This window comes from Muntiacus reevesi, chromosome 3 (assembly GCF_963930625.1).
Source record: "Muntiacus reevesi chromosome 3, mMunRee1.1, whole genome shotgun sequence".
NCBI classification, from domain to species: Eukaryota; Metazoa; Chordata; class Mammalia; order Artiodactyla; family Cervidae; genus Muntiacus; species Muntiacus reevesi.
This window is the reverse complement of record NC_089251.1, coordinates 157,727,568-157,754,496: the sequence shown is the minus strand read 5'-3', so window position 1 is coordinate 157,754,496 and position 26,929 is coordinate 157,727,568. Positions and strand designations below refer to the sequence as shown.

Below are 26,929 nucleotides of genomic sequence, written 5' to 3'. Positions count from 1 at the left end.
GGAGACTTCATTTTGGTTTTTAGAAATGTACTTTTACTATTTAAATGGAATTAAATTACAAAATGGTATCCAGTGGAATTTGCCATTCCTGATACATGTGGAATATATCACTGCATTCCAGAAGGTAGTTTTTAAAAAGGTATTTGATTTGTCACATGGGGAGTGGGTAATTCTGAATAGTGTTTCTTTTCATTTTGATTTCATAAATAACAAATAGACCGAATAGATTAGAATACAAATAGACCAAAAATGCAGTAATGTTTTTTCAAATGCCAGTTTAGATATCTTTAGGCAAGTAGTTACTGAGTTTTTTTACACTGTGCATTTAGTTATTATACTGTGGTTACTCTTCTCACGGTTGGCAATCAAGGTGTATAATGTTAGCATGTATGTTGCATTATGGGAAGAGTTTGTTTTTACACAATTATCTGCATAATTACAGACTTATTGTTAGTGGCTGTGGTTACTGATGACATAGGTTTACCATGTAAAGCTTAGTTTTGGGGCAACATTGTCCAGTAACTCAGGCTATGTAGGTAAATCAAAATTTTCCATTAACTGAGTTTAAAAAGTAAGGGAAACTGAGACCAGCAGTGGGTCTCCTTCGAGCAGCTGTGATGTCAGGGTCGTCACTCTGTGTTGCTGCTGAGACACTGTAGACTCTTCCTACTCAGTCTTTGGAGTTGGGCGGACTTTGCTCTGGACCTCGAGTTTCGGTTGGGACGCGCCCGGCCCCCCCCCCCTCCCCGCCCCTGCCCCAGGCCCTGCGCCCTGGGTCTCTGGCTGCCAACGCTGGCCCTGACACAGCTTCACCGGCGTCTGGAGGCTCTCTGCGTCCTCTGTTGGCTGTTGGTCGGTGCTTAGGTAGTTCATCCTTATGTTCTTTTAATGACAGGTGGGATACCTTGATACATAGCAGCAAGAAGGTGTAATTTCTGGACCCTATTTTTATTTGTTAATTTAAAAAGTAGAGTTACTAGAAAGTGAATTGTAATTGTGTGTATTTGTAAATGGAAGAGGAACTTAATGGGATTTGTTCAATACTTTTTTTTTCCCTAAGTTCAGTCTTACTGGGCTAGTGTGTACATTATTATATAGAAATAGGACATGAGTGGTTTAATATTTCTGAAACTCATTTTGTTTTGTTGAATTTTTTTATCAGTCTGTAATGTTTTTATTCAGATGAAATGGGACTGGTGGCAGGAGAATGCCGTAGTGTTAAGGAAGGACTGTGTCTTGGTTCCTTCCAAGAGCTGACTTGCTCCCAGTTCAGACGGCGGTGGGCAGGGGCCAGGCAGAGCTCACCAACTCTCTGTCCCCCGAGTCCCAGGGTCAGTCCAGCCAAGCCTGCCCTGGCCAGACTGAGGCACTAGATCACCTTAGCCAGGCACTGGATCAAAGGTTGTGGTCTTCGGGGCTGAAAGGATTTAATATAGGTACGGTTGATTTGATATATGTATTTGGATTGGCTAAAAAGTTCATAGCAACTTACAGAAAAACCAATGATTTATCTGTACACTAGTTGCATTTATGAATTTTTATGGTCAGTTTATAGCCGTGAGCTACATGTGAAATATGTGTAAGACTCAAATCGGCAGCTACCCAGTCAGAGAGGAGGCTGCCCCCTGGGGACGGCCGCTGCAGAATCGAGCAGGTGTGCGGGCATGGCCACACATTGACGGGCGTGTGGGCAGAGCCCTGAGTCACGGAGCGCACACCAGGGGAACGGTACGGTTGAGGCCACATATGGAAGGCATAAGTGTCAACCAGAGTTTGGAGACCTCTTAGAATATTACCCTACCCCCAGGAATCTTTTTAAGCAATTGTATTTCATGGTGCTTTCTCAGTGACTTTTTATTAAAGTTAATTCTTATGACCAACCTTAAATAGACCTTTTAGATGCTAGTGGTCTTTTGAATTGAGGTCCTTTTTCTCCTCAGATGTAAACCTTTTGTCACAATGACATATACTTAGAAATTGAACTTATTTGGAACTAAAAGAAATGACTGTCACTTAGAGTTTAGATACATTCCCATCATGTAAGCAAGCAGTATTTCTCATCACTAGGGTGCTGTCCCTCCGAGGACGGCACATGGTGTCACGGTCAGAAACTCTCAGGGTTCTCAGCTCTGCACCAGGAGTTTGCGATGTCATCAGTGTTGTGTCGTCAGCTCACTGATAGTGGGTAATTGACTGTTCCGTAACCTCCTGGTGTGTTCACTCAGGTGGCGTCTAGATCGACCACATTGCTGCGGCCTGACTACAGGGGTTTGGGAGCTCCCCTGGAAGGGAGCGGGAGAGGGCCCTCTGTACCGACTTTGGGAGCAAGGGCGGTGCCGTGGGAACACGAGTGAGCCAGGGCGTGCCTGGGCAGGTGCGGTGAGTGGGTGGGCAGGTGAGCCCAGGAGGCAGATGATCAAAGGATCCGGGCTGACCTGTTGCATCAGAAGGTCGTTGTGTGTGGCAGGAACGTGGCTGAGGGGCAGAAGGGGCACATGGCGATGTGGTGGGCCTGCAGTTGATGTGGGTGCCCCATGCAGGAGACTTCTGCTTGCTTACAGGCTGCTGACCACCTCTTGGGGCAGGGGGCTGTCTTTGCCCACCTCTTGGGGCAGGGGGCTGTCTTCAGGAAGAATCTCCTAAGGCAGCTTGGATAGAGGAGCCAGTGGGTCAGTCTTAAGAGAGCGTCCGTGTCTTGCCAAGACTCTTCTGAAATTTATAGTGTAAACTAATGCTTGTTTACAGATGTGACTTCAGTCAGATTTTTCATAAGGCTGTGAAATATCTATGTTACGGGATCAGTTACTTGCATATTTAAACTGAGATTTATTAAATTTTATATTGCATGTGACATGTGGTAAATTATCTACTTAAAGACATGGTAGAGTTTCAGGCTGTGTGAGCGCTGTCCGAGGTTCATGCGGAGTCCGCAGAATGGAAGCTTGTGTGTTGTTCTAGAATGGCGTGCGGATGGCTGGTCTGAGTGGAGGGGCTGGGGACAGGAAGTAGGTGTGGAGTGCGGCCGTGGAAACCAGAAGCTGCAACGCGCAGACACCTCACGGATGGACGTGCAGCCAAAGCAGGCTCGCCAGGTCTCAGTTTATTAGAGGACAGGACCATATTCCCACTGTTTGCTTGTATCATTCCATTTTGTGACCTTAGAAAGATTAAAGTTTTTCTTATTACGGTTGGCCTAAATAAATGAAATTTTTCCTTTGTTAATAATAGTCTTATAAAGTATACCAGAAATGGGGGAAGAAGTCTTGATGTGATTGTTTTAAAATATCCATACATATTAAAATATCCATACATATTGAAAGTATATATTTGATATTTCGTTTACAGCAGCGTTACTAAAAGTACTATGTTGCTGGTATTACTGCTAGAGATTTTTTTAGTCATAGATGGTGGTAATTGACTATTTCATTAAAAGTGCAGTTTTTATTACTTAAATCACCAGGACAGTGCTGTGCTCCCCAAGAGTACTGCTTGTGGAGACGCATGTGCTCGTTTGCACTGAACACGGGGAACGCGAAGTTTAAAAGTGCTGCTTTTCTCTGTCAGTCAGATGGAGAACAGGAGAAAAAAGTAATTATGTATTAAAAGCCTTTTTTATAAAAACAGTCTGGTTTAGTTATAAGGACGTGATGGTGCAGTGCTTGCAGTAAAGAGGGATTCTCGGTGCCCTGTCGGAAACTGTCTGACGGCACAGAGAAGCCGCTGAGTGTAAGCTGCGTTGGAGGCAGGTGGTGTCTGTCTGCGTGTCTAAGGAGGTGGGGCGATGCAGGCACGCCGTGACTGTTCGTGGGATGAGCGAAACTGTTTTTCAGACAACTGGATTAGGTAACAAATCATGTATTCCACAGAAACACAGAACAGCGTTGAAGAAGCCGTTTGATCAGGTTGTGTGGGAAGGGGCCCAGCTAACCAGTGCGGCTGCCCTGGAGGTGGTTCCCCTCAGCCCGGCTGACCCTGACCCCAGCCCGGGTTCAGAGAAGACCGTGCTGGAGTCCGTGAAGGCGGGTGGGAGCTGTGTTTGCTGACCCTTGGCTAAGAGACGGGCTGAGATTCAGAAGGTCACATCATTGAGTGATCCATTCTTCGTGTGCTCAGTCGTGTCCAACTCTTCGTGGCCTCACAGACTGCAGCCCTCCAGGCCCCTCTGTCCACGGGGTTCCCCAGGCAAGGACGCTCGGAGTGGGTGCCATGCCCTCCTCCAGGGGGTCTTCCCAACCCAGGGACCAAACTCAGGTCTTCTGCATTGGCAGATAGATTCTTTACTACTACACCACCTGGGAAACCCATTGAGTGATTATACAAACACATGTCTAAACGTGTGTGTGTGTGTGTGTGTGTGTGTGTGTGTGTGTGTGTGTGTGTGTGTGTGTGTGTGTGTGTGTGTGTGAAACCCATTGAGTGATTATACAAACACATGTCTAAACGTGTGTGTGTGTGTGTGTGTGTGTGTGTGTGTGTGTGTGTGTGTGTGTGTGTGTGTGTAACCTCACATGTACCCCAAAGTGCAGGTTTTCCCAAGTACCCCAGTAACTGCGTGTGTGGCAGAGGGCCCAGCCCGGAACACAGGGCAGGGACACCGCGTCGTGTGGAAGGACCGCTGTGTCCTCCGGGGGGCAGTCGTATGTCTGGACCAAACAGGAGACGAGTAACAAGGTCAGGTTAGACGTACAGACAGAGACAGGTCTTGAGGGGAAGAGTCGGGAAAGCCGGGCGGGCCTCTGGGGCTGCGTGGAGTGTTTATGCAGTCCGCCCGCAGGTATGTAGGCACAGGGGCCTGGGGTGGAGCTGCGGACCTGGCTCTCGGGGCAGGGGATGCTGTCAGCCTCACAGCAGGGCCTCTGCTCAGCAGTCCTCCCTGACCAGGAGCCACCAGACGGTTCTGGACCATCCTGTTGACCAGAGAAGTGACAGGGAGTGTTGAGGTGGAGATCATGGAGTTCCAGGGCATTGTAGAAAAACGTGTCCATTAAGTCGTTTATCAAACCGTCTTTATAACTTTCTGTGATGCCTTATATTGTTGCTTTTGTGACGCCATAGGTTCACAAACCAACAAATACACTCAGGTGTAGCATATTAGCAGAAACACCCAGTGACATTTCATGCCTGTGCACGCTTCCCCCGGACGGGGGCGCGTAGCTTCAGGACTTCTTAGCATCACAGCACATGACCCTTACATTGCGGCAGCGCCGAGTGTCTTCTCCGTGATTGTCTCTGCCAAAGTCCGGCTCATCGTTTGCAACAGAAAGGTTTTTCTTGTTTTAAATTTTAAACTGTGTGTGCAGAAAGAGCAGGACCTCCCCAGTGGCTCAGTGGTCAGGAATCCACCTGCTGTGCAGGAGACTGGGGTTCAGCGCCTGGGTCGGGAAGATCCCCTGGAGGAGAGCACGGCGTCCCACTGCAGCCCTCTTGCCTGGGGAGTGACTCCCACGGACAGAGGAGCCTGGCGGGCTACAGTCCACGGGGTCACAGAGAGCCGGACACGACTGAGCGAACAACGACAACGGTGAAAGAGTAAGGGTGTGAGGCAGGCGGGTGACTGCTGGAGCACAGAGCCCTCTGGGGCGCTGCTTGTGTGCTAAGGTGATCATTGCACAAGTCAGCGCCGCTCACCCACTGGGAGAGCGCGCGTCCCTGCCTTCAGGGTGGCGGGTCTGCTGTGGTCCGTCAGCTGACTGGTAATTGAGTTTTCAGGAGTGAAAGAAAGGTGAAAGTGAAGTAGCTCAGTCGTGTCCAACTCTGCGACCCCATGGACTGTAGCCTACCACGGTCCTCTGTCCATGGGATTTCAGGAGTAATTTTTCTTAATCTGAAAACAAAGTAGGTACATTTCCTGTGAGTTTCCTTATATTTACCGAAGTGTTCATTCTATTAATACAGTTTTTGCATTTCTAACTTTCATGTAAAAACAAGAGCGAAGAGTTTTATTCCAGTCACTTATACACGTTTTATTCTTTGTACTGTGTTGTATTTCTAGCTGTGTTTCCAACGTGGGGTTTTTCCTTGTCTTGTTTAGGGCGCTGGTCAAGACAAACTTGGGATTTATGTCAAGTCCGTTGTGAAAGGAGGCGCTGCAGACGTGGTGGGTATACAGGCGTTAGGGCGGAAGCCCCCAGTGTGTTGTGTGTTTGTCGAAAGCCCGAGTCTGAGTGTGCTCACCGCTGGCCCCCTCCTCCCCTTCTCCCCCGCTGTCGCCCCCTCCTCACCTACCCGCGCCTTGGGGTGCTCAGGACGGGAGGCTCGCCGCGGGTGACCAGCTGCTCAGCGTGGACGGACGGAGTCTGGTGGGACTCTCTCAAGAAAGGTACCGTTTATTTGTTTAAAGATGAGAGTGTGCACTTCTGGGGGTAGTTCACGTTAAAATTTGGAGTTAGAAGACAAAAAGCCTTGCTGGAAGCTCGGCCCCTCCTTTCAGAGGAGGGGACTTAGCAGAGTGTGTGTATTTTACTCTGAAAGGCGTCCTTGCCTCTAGCGCATGCCGAGATCTCTGCAGGTCGCCTCGCTGGTCTCAAGGCAGCGAAAGGAGCTGTGTGCAGAGTTGTCCTCAGAGGCAGGGCGCCTGAGACCTCGACTCAGACTAGTGGGGGGCCGCGGGGCGCAGCCCAATCTGGGGATGGGGGACCTGCCCATGTTCCCACCCTGTGACCTCTCTTCCCAGGGCAGCAGAACTGATGACAAGGACAAGCTCCGTGGTGACGCTCGAAGTGGCAAAGCAAGGAGCCATTTACCACGGCCTCGCCACCCTGCTCAACCAGCCTTCCCCTATGATGCAGAGAAGTAAGGGGGGCGGAGGGGCCGTCTCCTCCATGGACTGCGACTGCCTGCCGTGGGCCAGGCAGCCAGCGTTACCTTTTCCAATACTCACAGACCCTTCGAAGCAGGCGCTGTTGTGTTCATTGTCCTGATTCTAGAGAAGGGCGTGGGTTGAGCGCCCTTGAGCACAGTGCCTGGGATCGCAAGCTCCTGGGTTCCCAGGGCCCAGGCTAGGTGTGGCCAGCCGATCTTCGGACATGGTGCTAATTTATTTGGCCCCCAAGAGCCCCTGGCCTCACCTGCACAGGCCTGGTGACTGTGGGGGACCCCAGTGTCCTGCGTGCCAGCACTCAGGGAACGCCATCTGTAGTGAGTGGAGGAATGATTTTTCAGCTCTGACAGGCAGCCACAGGTTGTGAGGTCTTCAGAGAACAAACAAGCAGAGTTCTCTCCTGAAGGACTGTGTACGAACAGTTAGGTCCAGCTCACATGCTCTGAGACAGGACGTGATTGTTACAGGCAGAGTCCACTGTAGGTAAAAGGTCAGTTTTGAATAACACTTTGCTGATAGGAATCATGGTTTTGTAGGTACATCAAAAACCTCAGAAAAAAAGTCAATATCAACGTCAGGCTTTTTAAAGAATTAGTTCAGAAACCAGGGGAAACTGTTCTGACTCCCATTATCTTAGAAGTTGCTGTCTACTTTGCACTTCCTTGGCTCACCGTAGGTGAGTAGGTCGCTACCCTGGGCAAGCCCAGAGCCTGGCCTCAGGCTGGCCTCATCCGGGTCACCCAAGAGCCTGGACTGCTGTGCATGGAGACGGGCAAAAGGCATGGCCTTCATAGACGGCGCCTTTTTCTTTGCTTTGCTTTTTTCATAGCATAATACTTAATGTATTGGTATTCTGATCCCCGAGTTTATAGTCATTTAAAAGAAGCAGACTTGATGATGAGTTAGGTATCACTGAGAGAAAGCGTTGGAGCCAGGCGTCGGGCCGTTGGGTAGCAGGATGGCAGAGTAAGGTGTGAGGAGTGCGTGAGCACAGCCGGTGAGAGCGGCTCGGGAGGAGGACACCCTGAGCGACGGCAGAGCTGTTGCAGGCTTGCAGGTGCGGGGGGGCGTTCTCGCTGCAGCTCAGCTCGGATGTCCCAGTGACGGTGGTCTCGTCACTGGAGCAGGCGCTCCGAGAGCGCACTGCCCACCCGTGTCGCTTTCTCTGAAGCCCCTTCTGGAGAGCAGTTAGACAGACTCTGCTCTCCTGTAAAAATACGTCATTTCTTCTGATGAAAAACCAGTTCTTACCTGAGGAGTTTTAGATGTTGGTAAATCATGTTGCCTTTATACCAAACAGTGTGTAAGATACAGTCGTGAACAAGAGACCAGATCTTGAATGTATTTTGATTTCAGTTTCAGACCGCCGTGGGTCAGGTAAACCCCGACCAAAGAGCGAAGGCTTTGAGCTGTACAACAACTCGGCTCAGAACGGGTCCCCAGAGAGCCCGCAGACGCCCTGGGCCGAGTACAGCGAGCCCAAGAAGCTGCCGGGCGACGACCGGCTGATGAAGCACCGGGCGGACCACCGCTCCAGCCCCAACGTCGCAAGTGAGGGAGCCCTGTGGCCCTCCCCGAGGCCTGCCCCATGCATGTCTGCTCACCGCCGGGGTGGGGGCGCTCCGGGGGCTGTCGGTCATTAAAGGATGTTCTCGCCTGCATAGATTAGCCAACTGGGGTGTGTTTCTCCTGAGAGATGTCACAACTAACATTCTAACGAGAGCTAAAAGCGAGTCTGGGGGCCTTGACTCCGGGGGTGCCCTGGGCGGGTGCACTGATGCAAGCAGAGGGTGGCCGGCTCCCCGCGGGCGCAGACAGTCTCTATACTGTAAAGGGTTGTCGGCAGGAAGCGGCAGGCATAGGAGGCTGTGCTCCAGGTGCCAGAGTCGCAAAGCCTGAAGTAGCATCCCATCTGGCCCTCTGTCAGACAGTGGAGAGGTCTGCCCGGCCCTGGTCTGCACAGGAAGCTCAGGGCTCCAGGCCCGGTTATTGAAGAGCCCCTACCTCCGCGGGCTTTGGGCTTTAGGTCTGTGCTCCGCTCCTCCCTGGCACTGATGCCAGCCGACACGGGCGCTGCCCATGAACAGCTCCTGTGCTGACATCAGGGTTGCTTATTTAACACTGAACTCTTTTCTGTCTCCCACCAACAGATCAGCCTCCCAGTCCTGGCGGGAAGAGCGCGTATGCCCCGGGAACAGCAGCCAAGATCACGTCTGTCTCCACGGGGAACCTCTGTGCTGAGGTCTGGGCAATGCGCAGGCTGACATGGGTTTCCCAGAGCGCGTGTGTCCTCCAGGAAAACGTCCCAGTGGTGGTGGCTCCTGAGCGTTTGGGTTTTTAAGGTTTTAACACAATGGGTCAATCAGCTTTAAGTTAGCAACTCAGCACAAAAGAAAACGTTTTTATTATACTCAGTATAGGACTGAACACTTTACATTTTTAACATTTTTAAAAATACACAGATAATATTTTAACACAGATCCCTGAAGGTATGTCATTCTATGGTTCAGACTGCTAAATGCTGCTCCCCCCAATCCGCAGGAGCAGACGCCTCCGCCCCGCCCAGAAGCCTACCCCATCCCTACCCAGACGTCCACCAGGGAGTACTTCACCTTCCCGGCCTCCAAGTCCCAGGACCGCGTGGCGCCCCCGCAGAGCCAGTGGCTGGGTTTTGAGGAGAAGCCCCACGTGCTGGCAGACGGGAACCACTCCAGCGCCGCCGTGCAGGTGAGAGGCGCGGGACCAGGGCGTCCCCGGCCCCCAGGAGGCCAGCGCGGGCTTACGGCACAGTCGGCGTTCGCTGTAGAGCGGCGCTGGGGCTGCCGCCTCTCTGTCCTGGGCTCTGTGGTCACGAGGGAGGAGGCCTGACCTGATGTGTGCAGGCCCTTCCACTCGCTTGGTGAACGTCTCCGGTGTGCGTGGCGAGGCTCGTAGACTGTGGGAGGCAGGCTGAGAACCGGGACCGCGTCCGGGCATGTGGCTGTTCGTGCCTGGGGAGGCAGAGAAGATCCTGGTCCCGCCGGTGGGGCTGAAGCCGGCGCGGGCAGCCGGCGGCCGGAGGAGGAACAGGCGGGGCACTGGGCGTTGGTGCTGCAGCCCAGCCAGAGACGCCCGGCCCACCGCGCTGCGGACGGGCACGTGGCAGGTTCGGCGGACCGGCTGGGTGATCACAGGGAAGGGGTTTCGGGGCCAGACCCAGGGCCTGGAGTTTTATGAAGTTAGCAGGTAACTTGGATAACGCGTCCCTGCTTACTGGGAGAGGTCCCAGCCGCCTCTCCGCCGGTGCGGATGCACCCAGCCCTGCCGCCTCCGCCGCGCCCCACCCCTTTCTACTCCTGGGACTGGATGTGGCCCCGGCAGGTGGAAGTTGAACAGGGTGGGGCTGTCCGGGTTGTTTCCGTGTGTGAAAGGTAACTGTCCACACAGAAAAATTGGGGAAAGAAGTTAAATGTTCGCTTAAAAGTAGCCTAGCCTAGGCTTGGTGACAATCACATGCCCCACTAATTCGGAGAGACTGTCCTCCTGGGAACCCAGTGGTGGAGAGACGGTTCTGCTGGGCCTGGGAGGCGAGGGGGTGTCTGCAGTCCAGTCGCTCACTTCAGGCGATTGGGGGGTGTGGAGGCGGAGGCAGTCGCCCCGCTTGTCCTGGGATCGCAGTGGTGGTGAAACTCCAGTTGAGCTGGGTCTGGCAGGGCCTGGAAGGCGGGGAGGGGTGTCTGCCGTCTCGGATTCAGGGGTCAGTCCAGTCGCTCAGTTCAGGCGCTGACTCCTGCTGCACCCCGTCTGCCCCCGGGGGTGTGGGGCGGAGACAGTCGCCGCTTGTCCGGGCATGGGAGTGGTGGCGCGGGCCTCGCTGCAGTTTCCCAAATGCGTGCTTCTCCTGGGAGGAACCTCGGGGAATCTCAGGAGCAGCTGTCGGTGGCTGAGGTCCTCGTCCCTCTCTCCCTCCAGCGTGTTACCCGCTCCCAGGAGGAGCTCCGTGAAGACGCCTACCACCCCGAGCGGCAGCGGGCAGAGGCAGCTGCGGAGCGGAGGTCGGACGGCAGCGACGCCTGGCCAACCCAGGGCTCGTCGCTGGGCTCCAGCGCGTCCAGCCAAGAGCACCTGGGGCCCCCCTCCAAGACGGGCACCCCCGCCTCCACACTCACCAAGAGCGGCCCCGGGCGCTGGAAGACCCCGGCCGCCTCCCCACCCGTGCGAACCGACCCGGCCCTGCCGCCACCACCGCCCACCGGATCCTACGCCGGGGAGGCGGACGTGGACTCGCCCCCGCCACCTGCCGCTGCCGCCGCCCAGGCGCAGGCAGCCGCCGAGCGTAAGAAGCGCGAGGAGCAGCAGCGCTGGTACGAGAAGGAGAAGGCGCGCCTGGACGAGGAGCGCGAGCGCCGGCGCAGGGAGCAGGAGCGCCGGCTAGGCCAGCTGCGCGCGCCCGCGCCACCCCCCGCGCCCGCCCGCACGCCCGACACCGTGATCCGCGAGCTGCAGCCGCAGCAGCAGCCGCGCACCATCGAACGCAGGGACCTGCAGTATATCACGGTCAGCAGGGAGGAGCTGGCCTCCGGGGACAGCCTGTCCCCCGACCCCTGGAAGCGCGACGCGCGCGAGAAGCTGGAGAAGCAGCAGCAGCTGCACATCGTGGACCTGCTGAGCCGTGAGATCCAGGAGCTGCAGGGCAAGGCTGAGCGCTCGGCCGAGGAGAGCGACCGGCTGCGCAAGCTGCTGCTGGAGTGGCAGTTCCAGAAGCGGTTGCAGGAGTCCAAGCAGAAGGACGAGGACGACGAGGAGGAGGAGGACGACGACGTGGACACCGTGCTGCTCATGCAGCGCCTGGAGGCCGAGCGCAGAGCGCGGGTAACGGGCCGGGCGGGCGGGGCGCCTTGCGGGAGCCGCTGTCCCCAGGGACCAGGGCAAGCTGCTCCCGAGATGCGCGGTTCCTGCGGTGCGCAGGGCTTTGAACCATTGCTTCAGCCCTCTCGCCAGTGCTGGTGGAGACCAGTTATGTAATAGCCAGTGGTCACCGTGATGGGGGGTGGTTGCTGAAATGGCCGGAGAGTCAGTGTCTGGCTGGCTGGGTGGGCCGGACTCTTAACTGCCCAGCTCCACTACTGGAGCAGGAAAGCCTCTGGCAGCACCAGGTCGCGTCCCAGCTGTGCAAAGGGGTGGCCCCTGGTCTCCACCATCCGCGCTCCCCGGGTCCCGGAGGGGGCGGGGTGGGGCTGAGCACAACCACAGAGTCAAGTTTGTTGTCACCCTCAGAAACAGACTCTGTGTGGTCCTCACACATTGATGAAGTGGATGTTATTAAACCAATGAGCATTATGCTTCAGTGGTAGCGTACAGGTTCTCAGAACTTAGGACTTTATAGTTTTCCGTATGATGGAAGTAACTTCTGTTGCCTTTGTATCACATAAAAGAAGAAAGTAAAATCCATATTAGTTTAGGGCAGTATAGACTGTTAAAATGCCAAATCTAATATCCTTTGTTGCCCTCTCAGGAGAGCTGTTGACAGAGAAGCACTTATTGGTGTTAATTGCAGCAAGTGCTAGTGACCATTTTATGTTAACGAATTTTAGTGATGTTCTTTTTTTTTTAGTATAATGCGGTATTGTGAGAAAAGACAGCAAAGGGCATGTCCTTTTTGTCTTTGGATTTTGTTTCTAATTCCCCCTCTGATGCCGTCTGTACTGAAGACCTGAACCAGTGGCTGTGCTGTCAGACCCTCGAATCTTTCCAGCTCAGGATGAAATTCAGCCCTAGACCCTTGACAGAGAGTGCCCTGAGTGGGCAGTGTGGGCCCTTAAGGCCTTGGACGTCACCGAATACATTTCTTGTTAGATACATGTTAGCAGACAGACATGCATATGACTTAGTTCAAAACTCAGTTAGAATCTCTCTTGAGAAACTTGTTTCATAAACAAAGGTCTAAATGTTAACTATACAGTGTGATATTAGGTAAGTCATCAGGAGTACACCTCCTCAAGAATGACTGTTTCCTTTGACAGAGCAGCTGTTTGATGAATAATCCCTGGAGCATAAGACTCCTTTGAGCTGTCCCCACCTTCTGCCCAGCGCCCTGGCCCCGTCCGTAGGCGGTGAGCAGCGTGCCCGTCACGGCTGCCACGCCTGCTGCACCCAGTCCGAGTGGACGCACTGCAGGCTGTGGCCGTGGCCCTGGGCTCTGCCCCTCACGAGGAAAGAAGGCTTAACTCTGAGCCTAAAGCTGAGCTTCATAGTAAACGAGTGGGCATGATTAAATTTATTGCTTAGGGACAAGTTAGAAACCACGTCATAATATTTCTACAGTTATTCTTTTCTCTGAAGACTGAATTTTTATTGAAGGTCTATCAGTTTTTCCAAGTGATTGAAACACTGAATATTTCAAAGCCTTTTAGTATGAATCACGCTATTTAGAAAGTTCTTTATGATAGTTTAATTAAAAATGTCTATCATTAATTATGTTAAGATTAATATCCTAGTCTCCAAGTAAGAGTGCCGAGGGAAATTTTACTTTTTTAAGTTTCTGTGTGTCTTACTAATGAAGCTCAAGCATTTAATACCATGTGGGCACTTCTCTGTTTCTGAGGACTAGAAGTTAGTCTAGTCTTGACTTCTCTCCTGGGTTGTCCTCAAGCACAGATGAAGCATGAGAGCCGCAGAGGTGCTGATGGCGGATCCAGGTCCTAACCGAGCCTTTTTTTCACACTTCATCTTTCTTTTTTTTTCCTTCTCTGTTACCTGCAGCAGACTGCTATGCCAGCAATCTCTGTTCTAGATTTGGTATGTTCCTGTTTCTTTCCCTTGGGTACCTTTTTCCTGTCTGATTTCCTCTTTTCCTTTAGTGGTGGTGGTTGTATGTTTTCCGTAGATCTGGTCCTAAGGGTGTCCTAGATCAGGGCCTGTGTGTAGTCCCCTGACTCTGGACGCATGCCTTTCAATGTGTTTAGATGTAGCTATCCTTTGCTCTCCTCTGTTAATTTTAAGTGTTACTTTGTTTGTTTTTGGTTTTGACCTTTACTCAGTTTTAGTCCTAAAGTTCATACTATATATTCCTGTGTACTCATGAACACAGCAAACTTTGCAGTGAGTAATGACTCATTCTTGTTACATTAGAAGTATATTTTAAGTGTCATTAGAAGCTCAGTTCAACTGGTTCTGACATTGTTTGCCAATTAGGATGTAACTGTCTATTGGTAGAGAAAGAGGAATTTCTAGTAAACATTACTCTGTTTTAATATCACATGATTTTCGTTTAACTTACTAGCCATACCAGTTCGTTGCTGAATAACACTCGTTGTGAAAAATAGTCGCCTTGTGCAGTAACGGTGGTGTGTCTCACGTCCACACTGGGAGATTGAGTGGGTTGTAATAGCGTCCACTGTGCTTGAGAACTGGGTGTCTGTCACTGACGTTCTTACCAGGGTGTGGATACTGACTCTTACGTAGCCTTCATTGCCGGTCAGCTTTTAAATGACGCGAGGCCAGGGCTGACCACGCTTTGAGAAAAACCTGAGTCCAGGCTTGGCTTTCAGGCCTGTCTGTGCTGTTTTCCTGTTTGAACTTAAATATCCCGGTGGCACTGTCACTGCGAAGGGGACCGCCGCCTCTCCTTGGCGACTGACAGGCGTGTCTTCTGAGCTTGACTTTTTCTTCCACGTGAGACAGAGATAGGAAGCGTGCTTTTCTCTCTGCCTCTGTGTGTTGAGGTGTCTGTCGGGGGAGGAAGCGAGGGAGCACCAGTCACCTCCAGTTGCTTCTCTACTTGCCATGCCCTTATCACACGTGTGGGGGCCAGGCCAGCCTGGGGCCCCAAGAGAGCCCCATGTCTGTGTCTGTGGGCTGTGTGACAGGTGGGTCACAATTTGTTAGGATGGGGTATACTGAGACTTTTGTGTCAGGGTTTTTGTTTCTTCAAAGATAATTATCTCTAGTGTTAATACTGACTGTGGGCACCAGGTTTCTTAGCCCTGTTGCCCCGAAGATGTTAATGTTATCGCTGAGTTCTTGCCGTGTCCCCAGGGGTAGCTTTGCTGCCAGAACCCGTGTGTCAGGCCCTGGCTTCCCAGAGACGCTGGGGACCGCAGGGAGACGCGTGGCCGCTGGTTTAGGATCTTCCCCGCGCGGGTTGCTATGGTGACAAGAGAAGCGGAAGGGTTGCCCTGTCTCTGGTCTCCTGGTGTCCGTCACTCCCTCCATCCATGCCTGCTGCCTCCAGGCCCACGGCCTGCGCACCCCGCCTGCACTCCATCCTGCACTCCACCTCCAACTCCTGTGTGCACGCGCCCACCTGACCGCTTTGCACCTGTTCTGAGCTGACTTGCCCCTCCCCCAACTCTGCCCGGCGTGCACCTCCCGCCCTGGGAGTCTGCGTGGGGCGCGCGGAGCCCCGCCTCAGGCTCTCTCCGCGGCCAGTGTCTCGGCAGCTGTAGGCTTGCCTTGGAGCTCTGAGTCCACTATCTTCCTTCTGCTGAAGAGAAGGGGAAGGGAGCACTGCAGGCTGAGGGCTAGGGCTGCGTCCCCAAGTGAGGGGACCACCCCTCCTCCCCAGGAGCCGCCCCCGACCCCGAGCAGATTCCTCTGGGAGACGCGGCAGGACTGGGACGGGACCCAACGTCCCGTCCTAATAATTGGCTAATCAGGATGATTCATCTTTACTGGAGCCCTTGAAATTCTTTAGGGTGAATATTTTTAATGGGTAGGAGCATGAGCAGAAAATGCGGGTGGGGAGAGAGGTTTCTTACAGGTTGTGTGCTTAATAGACTTGTAATTGCTTTTCAGAGAAAATGTCAAAAAGCAAGGGGGTATTTTGACCCTCTTTCCTACTCACATATTTTAGTGATTGTCTGCCTTAATGGAATTCCTGTTGTAAAGATGTAATAAATTAGTATATTTTTGTGGTACAAAATTATAAACACAGAGATCTCAGCATACTGTTTTTTTTAACCCCTGAAAATACCTTCCTGGGAAATGTGGGCTGCACCAGTGTTGTAAGAAGTTGGTTCAGGCTTGCATCCTGCTTTTAAATCCCAGCACGATAGCTGGTTTCAGTGACTGTGGGCTGGGCTGGGCTGGCTAAGAATTAGTTTGATCTGTTCAGTGTTTCCCCAAACACAGCTTCCTGCCGCCTGTTCTGGTAGCATGCAACGTCTCCACCCTTCAGTGTAAAACCGCCAGCTTGTCTTCTCTCCATTTAGCTACAGTCTTCATACACGCGGTTTGTCGTTGGCACTCAGAGCCATTAGCTTCCTAACTTGATTTGAGGTGTTCTCCATCTGGATCTGTTGTTCGGGGCAAATTCAGAGATTCTGTTCTCATTTATGTGTTTTGGGTTTTTTGTTTGTTGTTTGCTTGTTTTTGAGTAAGGCAGAATATTGGTGAGAAACAAAACTGTTTTGACAATGAAAATACCCGAAACAACTTACCAAAGAGTGGAAAGAAGCTGCCTCGGTTACAATAGCGCTGGTTCACTCACTGCTTTAAAACAGAAACCGGTGGACTGGGCACAGGGAGAAGGCTCCTTGCTTACACCATCAGGATTTAGAAGCGGAAGGTTTTTAAGAGAAAAATGCTTGTTTTTAGATTTAGTAGTTGTGAGAATTGAAATTATTCTGACTTCTTAAAACTATACTTTTATTTAACATAAAAGAATTCATTGGCGAGTTCAGTGTATATAGTTTTTCTTGCTCAGAACTTGTTTTTAATTAGCTCTAGGCAAGGTGAGACATGATGAGTCAGTTTGTATTTTGTTGGGTAACAGAAGAGTCTCTATTGCATTCCTGCAGTCTTGCCTTCTTCCATAGGTTCTTTCTGGAGATACTTGGTGTGATCAGTTGCTGTTTTATTTCGTCACTCTTATTTGGGAGCTGTTTCCCATACCTGTGCTGATGCCTCCTCCACTGCTGCTGCAGACCCTCCAGCGAGCTGATCCCAGCTAGGGGCTGCCTCTGCACCTCCACGGAGCAGGCACTTCTGCCGGCTTCCTCGTTGAAGTAGGGAGGTACAGGGCTGTGGGTGTTAGCCCAGCCCAGGTCTGTGATGGAGAAGGGAAAGTCTGTGTCCTCCTGGGCTGTGACAGCAAAAATCGCTGTGTCCTGTGGGCATGATGGGAAGACTCTCTGTTCTCTGCCAGTCACACGTGCTTTTCCGGGTCCCTTGAGGCTTTTTCGTCCTGTAGCATATAGGAGGTGTGACCAGGAGACTGAAGGAGCTGAAAGCCAGATACAACACATCTTAGGACTTTGAAGTTGTCCTTAAGAATTTGAATGGTATGAAGGAGAGAGATTAAATCTGTATTGTTTGAAAAAGACAGACCCTGAAAAACAAAAAATTGGAAGCGGTCAGGTGGTGAGTTTCAGAAGAGCAGACATGCTTTTTGACAAGTAGTTACCTGAAAATGGCAGGCACGGTGGTGGGAGGTGGACTCTAGTTCCCCAGACCCTGGAGGTGTTCAGACACAGTGGACGTTACTTGGCAGAGGTGTAGCAGGAGAGGGTGAGAATAAGGTTTGTCCTAAATCTCAGGCTCAGATGCTGTAAATCAGCATTTAGGGGACCCCCGAGCTGGGGAGGGATTCTTAAGTCCAGGATGGGACGCGGAGGGAGTGGATGGCAAAGGGCCAGGACAGAAGGAGAGCTTGAAACCTGGTCCCCACGACTAGGCAGGTGGCCCGCCCCCCTGAGCCCCCAGCCCACCCCACCGAGAGGCTGGGGTTCGCCTGCCACGGGCCAGGAGTGCAGGCGTGCTTGACCCTCATGGTGGCGGTTGGAACGGGGCACAGGCAGGAGGCGGCCCAGGGTCTCGTGGTTCCACGTGCCAGGGTCCGACTGCTGACGGCCACGAGCTGGTTCGTGGACTTCTAGAAGAGTCGCGCCGGTCTGCTGTGTGAGTGTGTAGGACATCCCTCCTCCTCTGAGGTGGCTCTGAAGGGTGGGGACAGCTGTGAGGTGGCACGGGCTGGCCTGGCCTGGCGTCTGTGCTCAGCTGTGCGTGAGTGACATGTGCGTGTGTCTGTCAGCCGTGTGTGTGTCCTGTGTGCACACGTCTGTCGGCTGTGTGCCACGTCTGGGCCGTGCTGTGTGTCGTGTGCATGTGTCTCTCAGCCGTGCGTGTGTCGTGTTGTATGTCGGCCATGCCGTGTGTGTGGCATGTGCGCGTGTCGTGTACGCATGTCAGCCGGGCATGTGCTGTGTGCTTGCACGTGTCATGTACGTGTGTGTTGTGTGCACTCTGTTGGCTGTGCACGTGTCGAGTGTCATGTGTCGTGTACGCGTGTCTGTCAGCCGTGCGTGTGTTCTGTGTGCACACGTCTGTTGGCTGTGTGCCGGGCCTGGGCCATGCTGTGTGTGCACGTGTCTCTCGGCTGTGTGTGTGCCGTGTTGTATGTTGGCCATGCCGTGTGTGTGATGTGTGTGTGTCACGCGTGCTGTCAGCCGTGCGTGTTGAGTGTCATGCGTGCAGCTGTGGGCTGTGTCATGTGCGTGTGTCTGCCGGCCATGCACATGTAAAGTGTCGTGTGCATGTCAGCCATGCGTGTGTCGTCTCACGTGCACGTGTCGACCATTCGAGTGTCGTGTGTGCGTGTGTTGTGTGTCCGTCGGCCGTGGGCATGTGTGTTGGGCGCGTGTGTGCGTCGTGTGCGCATGTCTGTTGGCCGTGGGCATGTGTGTTGGGCATGTGCGTCGTGTGCGCATGTCTGTCAGCCGTGCGTGTCGTGTGTCTATCGGTCACACGTGTGCATGTGTCTGTTGGTTCTGCACATGTGTCGTGTGTGCGTGTCCATCAGCCATGCGTGTGTCGTGTGTGTGTGTTTGTCCATTGGCCATGCGCGTGCATCTCGGCCTTGAGCGTGTACCTCGGCCTTGCGCGTGTCTGTCGGCTGTGCGTGTGTTGGCCGTGCAAGTGCACGTGTATACATCGGTCGTGTGCGTGCACATGTCGGCTGGCTGCGCATGTACGTGTCTTGGCCGTGCGCGAGTTGTGTGCGCGTGTCGGCTGTGTGCCGTGTCTGGGCCGTGCCGTGTTGAGTGTCGTGTGCGTGTGTGTTGTGTGTGCGCGTCAAGTGTCATGCGCGTGTGCATCTGTCAGCTGTGCTGTTTGTTGTCTGCCCGTCAGCCGTTCGAGTGTCGTGTGCACTCTGTCGGCCGCGCGCATGCACGTGTCTGAGGGCCGTGCGCGTGTCGTGTGTGCATATTCGTCAGTCGTGCGTGTGTGCCATGTGCGTATGTCCGTCGGCCGTGCGCGTGTGTTGTGTCTTGGCTCTGCGTGTCGTGTGCACGTGTCCGGCCGTGCGTGCGCGTCTGTAGGCCGCGTGCGTGCCCGTGTGTGCCGGCCGCGCGGCGCGTCCTCGGGTCGGGGCGCGGGCTGACGGGCCCCTGTTGTCAGTTGCAGGATGAGGAGCGGCGGCGGCAGCAGCAGCTGGAGGAGATCCGGACGCGGGAGGCGGAGGAGCGCGCGCGGCAGGAGGAGCAGCGGCGCCGGCAGGAGGACGAGAGGGTCAGGCGCGAGGCCGAAGACAAGGTCCTGGTCCTCTGAGGGCTGCGGCCCGAGCGCGGGCGGGGCTGGGCGGTGGGCAGGGCCGCCCCCGCGCCGGCCTTCCGCCCAGCCTGCGGACCGCCTCCCACTGCTGGCCTCGGGGCTCGTCCCTCCGGCCTGCGGACGTGGGGCCTGTGCGGCCACGCTGGGTGGCGTCCGGCCGGTCGCTGGGAAGTGGTCACGTTGGGGTCAGGCCTTGGGAAGGACAGGAACTTAGGACAAACAGGATCTAGAGTCGATTTTTTATGAAAGTGACCTGATTCTGGCCAGTGGTCTACGGAAAACACAGCACAAGGGGGTTTCCATTTCACTCAGTGTGTCCACGGGTAGATACTCGAGTAGTTATTTGGTTCTAAGGGTCAGGGAACCCTGTTAATGGGGCTTAGCATGACCACACGTGACCTAATCTGAGAAGCGAGTGCAGAACTCCGCCTCTGGGTGCACCGCCGGCCCTGGGCTCGCTGCCAGACCTCAGGATCCAGGGACAGGGCAGGAGCAGTGCTGGGCCGTCCCCGTGGGCCCTTCTGTGCAGGCAGGAGCGCCCGGCCACGTGGGCTCCGCGGGTGACAACGAGCAGGGCGGGCCCTCCACCTCCCCGACCCCGGCCGCTTGGTGGGGCCCGGGCAGTCGCGGGCTGGGCTTCGGGGGAGACCCCGTGCGCTTCAGTGAGCCCTGGGAAGGAGGTGGGCCTCCAGTCTGAGCCCCCAGCCCTGGGTCTGCGGTGTCCACTTGCCCTGCGCCTCTGGCCACCTGGAAGCAGCGCCGTGGGGAGACGGCCGGGCCTGTTCTCCACCTGGGGAAACTCTCCGTCATTGGGTTTTTTTGCAGTGCACATTCTCACAGCTTGTGGTTGTGTCAGATGCACTTGTGTTTGGGTACCTGCTTCCATGACTGAGTGCTCCATGCAAAAAGAAGCCAGATAAGCTGTTTTTTTAATATAGAATGTCCAAAGTGGCTGGGCTTGCTCTGTCATGGGAGGACCACGCACCTGTCGGGCAGAACGATGTCCCGTGGCTGTCTGTTCTTAATGTAACTGAAGGATGAGCCGTGGTCTCTCCCTGAAATGTCACCACATGAGTGGTATTTGTGGAGCGCTAGGCCTCCCACCAGCTCTGCTCAGAGTCCGCGGAGCTCGTTCAGGTTGGAGCTCCTCTGTAAGGGAACGCTCATTCTGTGTGGAAATAAGATGAAAATGCTTTTCCCTCCAGATGGCTCAGCATAGGGTGAAAAGTGGTCAGGACCGTGACAAGGGTGGCGTGTGTGCGGGCGCTTCCCCCCCCTCGCCCCGGAAGGCTCTGGCTGTGTGTGCTCACTCTGTGTGTGTGTGTGTACGCGTGCACGTGCGTGTGGAGTTGGGGAGGAGCCAAAGCGTGAAAGCGTGCACGGTGACGCAGCAACTGGAAGCTCTGCCGCTGGCTGCCCTGGAGCCCACCTCAGCTTAAGGCAGATCGTTCGTTTGGTCTTTCCACTCCTTTCTTCGCTTTTTTTCTTGTGTTCTGAAACCATTGTCAATCTTTAACAAAACTGTGCTGTTACCTTTTTCAATGTTAAATTAACGCTGTCAACTGTAGTTTGCGCAACTAGATGTATGTCAGAAGAAATGTACAGTATGTGTCAAAATACACTGGACTGTCCGCTGCTGTTGCTGTCGCGCCTGGCTCTCTGATTTCCTGTCTGGCAGGGGGATACAAACGAAGGCCTGGGGCACGCGTGTTCGCTGGTGGTCTCCTTGGGAAGAGACAGTGTGGGTTTCCTATTAGTTTCGCTTTGCGCCTATGGAAACGAGCCAGGCGACTTGGGCCTGCCCCTCTTCCACGCGCTGCGGGGCAGGGCAGGGGCCAGTCAGAGCCTAGTTACCCTTCGGTTTTGTCTTTAAACTCAGGAGCGCCAGGTAAGTGGAAATCCCACTGAAGGCAGGAGAGGCGCCCCGGGTTCGTTCCTGCTTCCGTGTCAGCGGCTCCATGTCCAGGCCCAGCTGCCCACTGCCGTGGCAGTCGCTGGAGCTTGGGAGGACCCTGGGGCGGACCCCCCCTGCTGCCCGCTGACCCGCCCTTTGTCTCCCGGCCACAGAGGCGGCAGGAGGACGGTTACTACAGCCGCCTGGAGGCTGAGCGCCGCCGCCAGCACGAGGAGGCCGAGCGCCGGCTGCTGGAGCCTGAGGAGCCGGGCCTGGGCCGCCCGCCGCTCCCACGCGGGTACGAACCCACTGGCCCGCCGCCGCCGCCACAGCGCACCGCCTCCTACCTGCAGACGCAGGCCCTCTCCCCGGATGCCCTCTACACCGCCAAGTTCGTGGCCTACAATGAAGAGGAGGACGAGGATGAGGAACCGGCAGGTCAGGACAGGCCCTCTGGGCGGAGAGCGCGCCCAGCCTCCGACGGCATCTTCCTCTCCGGCCCATTCCGGCCGCCCCTGCCCGGCGCCAGCAGGACCAGGCCCAGGGCCGGCCTGCCCCCACCCCCTCCCTCCAAACCCGGCCCTGCCCGGCCCGGCCACTCCAGAGGTCGAGGTAAAGCCAGGGTGCCCCAGCCCCCCACCGCCCGACCCCGGGTGCCCACACGCAGCGCAGCCCCTCTGATCAGAGCACTGGCTTTGGAATCTGGTTCCCGATCATGGCGTGGGGGGTGATCTGCTCCACCTGCGACCCTCCTGTCTGCTCCTCCAATTCCCGTTTCTCTGCTCTTCGAGAGCCCAGATTGTCTGATAACGCTGATTAAAAATTCTGAAAATTTTCAACAATTGATTTTTACCAGTGGGAACAAGCAAGTATTCCTCAATTAAAACTCAAAAGACGAAACATGTTTTTAAGGCAAATTGAAGAAAAAATGTAGACTCAAAATGGAAAGTTTTTCACTCTGCCAGTAATTTATCTAAAGGTCTAGAGCAGGTTACATTAGAGAAGTCTTTCTGTTTCATCTTTTGAGTCTTGGTAGAGGACCACTCCTGTGCCCTGGTTGTGGGTACCCCAGCCGACTCATGAGCAAGACGCAGTGCCGGGAGGGGTACTGGGAGGGGTGCCAGGCGTGGCTGGGCTCCTCGGATGCCCCCACGCGGCCGTGGAAAAGATACCTCTTTATAAAGGGAGCAAAGAAGCATAGATTCACCACTGCAGCCTGTGGAGAAGGGTCCTTTTAGCCCTGAGATCCTGTGGTCGTTTCCTGGCCTGTTGAGTCCAGTGAGCAGCACTGTCAGTGTTTGCTGAGTATTTTGAGCGTGTCTTACCCTGGCCTAGGTTATAAGCAAAAGATTCTTCGAAGTGGAAGATCTTGCTGCCCCTGCAGGTAACAGAAGCCCCTGGTCCTGAGTGCCTGCGCTGTGGTCTTGGCCGTCGCACCGCTCGTGCGCTCTCGCTGTACGTTTGGCCGCGTTAGAGCTTCTCCAGGCGTCAGCTTTTTTGATCTTCGGCAGCGCTCTTCAGTATGTGGGCAGTTGGTCTCACTCGCCCAGTTACTGGCCGCTGACCCGCAGCGCTGGGCTCCAGGCCGGGTGTCTGACAGTCACCCCGTGCTGCCTCGGGTCTCCGTTTTGGTCAGTGATGTTGTGTCTGCAGCATTAGTATCAGACCTTTCGGGACCTCTTCTTTTTCCTTTTTTTCCAAATGTTTTAAGAATTATAGCCATTTATTTTGTGGGGAAAATTCAATAACTGCTCTGAAAAGAGGACCTTTTGCCCCCCGTAATCGTGTAAGAAAGTTCTTCGTGTCAGGGGTGTCTGAAAAATTTCGCCATCTGTCGATTTTTATTGTGAATTTGTATTAGTTATACATTTTACCTGATCTGAACTTTTTGCTATACTCCCTTAGACTTATGTTTCCCCTAATGGTAAGGCTGCAGGCCAGGTTCCCAGCACCCGCAAGGCCGTGATGGGGTTGCTCAGGGCACCCAGGGATGTGGTTTCCAATGAGTGTCTTCCACTGCCTCGAAGAGCCTTTCGCTGCTGCGTTTTCAGGACGTAAGAGGTCCTGAGCACTGCATCTTCATCCTGAGTGTGGTTCTGGAAATAATGCAGGTACTTTAACCATGACTTTTTCTTTTTATGGAAAAGGAGCAAACTCTTACGTGGGATCTGCTGGAACAGTTTTTGGAGCCCATGATGTTTATCAGGATCCGAGAGAGAAACCGTCTAAGAGGTACTCACTGAGGCTGTGCCATGCTGGTGTCTCGTCACTGAGGGTGCTTTTCTTTTCTCACACTACCTTTTGTGAGGCTGGAATGAAATTTCAGAGGCTTGGTTGTCAGCTCAGGCGTTGAGTTGTGTGAGCACAGAGGCTTTGTTTACTTCGTGTTGCTGATACGGTTCTGCCTCCAATGGTGCACAGGCCCCAGGGTTTCTGGCTGGGACTGTGGAAGGAGCTGGACGCACTGCCCTCTGCGTCCACCACCAAGGAGCGAGACGCCCAGGGTAAAGGCCTGGTGTCCTCTGGACCGTGCAAGGTCCCCCCCCACCCCCCAGTTCAACAGACATTCTCCGCTAGGTGTAGTCAGAACTACTGCTGCCCACAGCGTTCGTACATCTTTAACATCTTGGTAACTTGTTATTACTGTCCGTGAGTGTGTTGATAGAGGCTTCTCAGATGCAGGTAGGCTTCGTTAAAGTGCCAGATTTTTAAAGTGAACTCTTCAGTTAAACTTAATTGCTCAGGATTGTGTGCTTGTCAACACTGATGTTACTAGCTTTTTGAGAGTCGGGTGGGACTGGAGGCAGTGAACATTAACTGAAGAGAACACTGTGCCCTTTCCCACGTGGGTTTGAATACAGCCCCGGCAGGGTTATGAGGGAGTTAGACAGAGAATGAGCCTCTCCCTTAGAAAGTCTGACTTACCCGCCCTCACGTGAGCCGAGCTACCTGCTGATGGGTCGTTTCCGCACTGAAAGGTAACCCTGTACCTGTTTCTCCTGCAGCCACGAAGCAGACGTCCCCGGGGGGCCCGGAGCCCCTGAAAACCTGACATTCAGGGAGCGCCAGCGCCTTTTCTCCCAAGGCCACGACGTCTCCAATAAAGTCAAGGCCTCTCGCAAGCTAACAGAGCTGGAGAACGAGCTGAACACGAAGTGAGGACGGCCCTGTGTCCAGCACGGTCCCTTGGGGTGCTGGTGACGGCACGGCCTGAGGACCCCGGTCCCCAGGGAGCCAGCTTCTAGAAGGCTTGGCATGTGGAAGAGTTCCACCACTAAGAAATTCCGCTTTTCCTTACCAAGAGACTGTCATTTCTACAATCTAGACACTGTCTTCTTAATGACCTGACTCCCAGGAAGGTGGCTTTCTGGTCAGTCTCTTTAGGGTCTGGGCTTGGAAAGGGGCAAAGAAGATCCTGAGATGTGTCTTCTCCCCCGTCTTCCCCCAAGGAGCACAAAGAAGTCCTGTTGCTGTTCTTTTTCTAAAACTCGCTGTTCACTAATCAGAGTAGCTTGAACTCCCCAGACTGTCGTTTGCACTCCTTAGCGGCAGCCGCAGCCTGCTGCGGGAGACGACTCTGGGGAGACTGCGCGGACGCGCCTGCGTGCCAAGGAGTGCAGCCGGCCTGCCGTGCCCGCGGCTGGGAGGCGGGCGGGCCCGAGCGGGACCGCTGCAGCGCCATCCCCACGGGCAGCCCTCCGAATCAGCTCTAGTGTTTGATTGACACAAGTTTCTCCAAGAAGAAAATTTTGAGCTTAGGAAATTTTATTTTTTTAAATACCAGATGATTATTATGCCAGTAAGTCATTAGTGATTTTGACGATGGCGCTTAAGTTAGAAGGTTAGCTAAATGTTTCAGATATTCCAAGGGAATCTGTAAAGGAGGATGTCTACTAAACAGTGTTGACATGAATAGGAACAAAAGTACCGAAGGAGAACGAGCGCGCAGTAGGCGGCACTCGGCACAGCTGTCGCTCAGAAGAGAGCTGAGTCCACACCCATCTGCTGTCAGGGAGGGAGGGTCCATTGCGTGTGGCGTCCGTAACTGAATGCTGTAGGAAAGACTCGTGGCAGTTCAGGCTATTTTTTTACATTTGAATAGAGTTATTTAATTTTCATGTATTGAATTATTAGTTACCACTGTCACTTCTTCAGCTGTGAATATGAGGCTGGTGTTGGGGAGACGGACCTCACTTTGTTTTATATTATGTGATGTTAAAACAGTCAATGATTTTGTGATCATGAGCAGATTTTCTATTTGACAAGCCCTGCTGCGGCTCTAGATGACTTTACCGTATCGTTCTCTTAACAATAGGTGTGTTAGGAAGATACGCACACTTCCCAGGAGAAGGGGGGAGCTGTCTGCCTTAGAAATCACTTTCCTCAGAGCTGTAAGATAAATCATTACAACGCAACTGTAAATATTTTCTGCGTCCGGCAGGGTTCGTATCTGGAAGGGTGCTGCTCTGATCTCCCTCGTTAAGTAAGAGAGTAAGTGGTTCCAAGTGTTTATGAAGGATCTGCATGCTTGTGCGTCCCGACGTCTCGAGAACACTGGCAGCCTTAGGGGACTGAGTCCACCGCTTCTTTAAAGAAAAAGATGCAGGTGGACTGTTATCCTGTTAATATATAGAAAAGCAACAGACAAACATGAGAACATGCAAATACATGTAAATATTTACATGCAGGGATATTTCTGTGTGTGATTGTAAACCCGTTCCCGTGGATTTGGCGGTCCTTGGACGATTAGGTCAAATGTGAATATGTGTAAAGTGCTTTTCATGACTGTGTGTTACTATGGAGAAGACATCAGACCTGCTGTAGTTTTCCATTTCTACTGTACTTCATTTGCAGCCTATTTTTAATAAACTTTGTATGTATTTAAGGGTATTCGCTATTACATTCACTAGTGTTCACAGACTCATTGGCAACAGAACACCCCTTCCCATCTCCCCATCCCATCCACTGATCAGACAGCCCGCCGAGCATCACTGCTGTGACAGGCAGCATCCCCGGACCCTGGGGATGCTCCCCCTCCCGATCGCACAGACACGTGAGCGGAGGGTTCGAGTCCCTTTGGCCGCTGCTTGAACGCTCAGCCGCCGGGTGTCTTAAGGGTCCCGTCCTCTGATCACCCCTTGTGTGAAGAGGGTGCCCGTGTGACGTGCCTGAGGGCAGGGGCCGCCACTTGGGTGCCTGCGTGTCCAGCTGGCGGTGGGTGGGCCGGCGAGCCCCTGCTCCAACAGGTTTCAGGAAGGACCTTCATGAAGGAATAGGGGCCTCGGGGTTGTAGAAGCTGCAGATCACTCAGCGCTGGGTGTTAGCACACTGGAGCTGTGAGCATCCATGTTCGGCACCCTGTAATGCCCAGAAAGGAGGGCAGACTCAGGGACTGTGTTGGCGTTGGTTCGGTCCCACCCGAGGCCGCACGGCTCTTGTTGCTCTTGCGGCAGGAATGACTGCCTGCAGTGTCTGTGCTGGGCACCCTTCCGGGGCAGCTACGGGGAACGGGCTCCTCTCTGCTTTGTGCACAGGAGGCTGGTCTCAGGGTTTTACACATTTAAGGAAATGCTGGGCCCCAGCATGACTTGCCGGAGGGAACTGTGTACGGAAAGTGACCAGTTTTCATGCCCGTGTTCATGTAGTTCCTCTAAAGCCACCTCACCCCGCAAGATAGATGTGCT

General features: G+C 53.7%; 1 protein-coding gene across 13 annotated transcripts in view; it reads left to right on the top strand.

The window, feature by feature from the left end:
• The window catches only part of AFDN (afadin, adherens junction formation factor), a 110,744-nt gene extending 84,609 nt beyond the window's left edge, over positions 1-26,135 (top strand). For 6 of the 13 annotated variants that reach the window (XM_065930981.1, XM_065930979.1, XM_065930976.1 and 3 more), the window contains 11 exons: positions 6,032-6,097; positions 6,246-6,319; positions 6,674-6,792; positions 8,177-8,371; positions 8,971-9,062; positions 9,362-9,547; positions 10,772-11,671; positions 19,199-19,333; positions 21,419-21,857; positions 23,393-23,477; positions 24,251-26,135. In XM_065930981.1, the coding sequence (XP_065787053.1) occupies positions 6,032-6,097; positions 6,246-6,319; positions 6,674-6,792; positions 8,177-8,371; positions 8,971-9,062; positions 9,362-9,547; positions 10,772-11,671; positions 19,199-19,333; positions 21,419-21,857; positions 23,393-23,477; positions 24,251-24,404 (2,445 nt within the window). In that variant the 3' untranslated portion in view covers positions 24,405-26,135. The remainder of the gene's footprint in view (positions 1-6,031; positions 6,098-6,245; positions 6,320-6,673; positions 6,793-8,176; positions 8,372-8,970; positions 9,063-9,361; positions 9,548-10,771; positions 11,672-19,198; positions 19,334-21,418; positions 21,858-23,392; positions 23,478-24,250) is intronic. The other 7 variants (XM_065930987.1, XM_065930983.1, XM_065930984.1 and 4 more) reach the window with 3 other exon arrangements.
• The last annotated feature ends 794 nt before the right edge of the window (positions 26,136-26,929 follow it).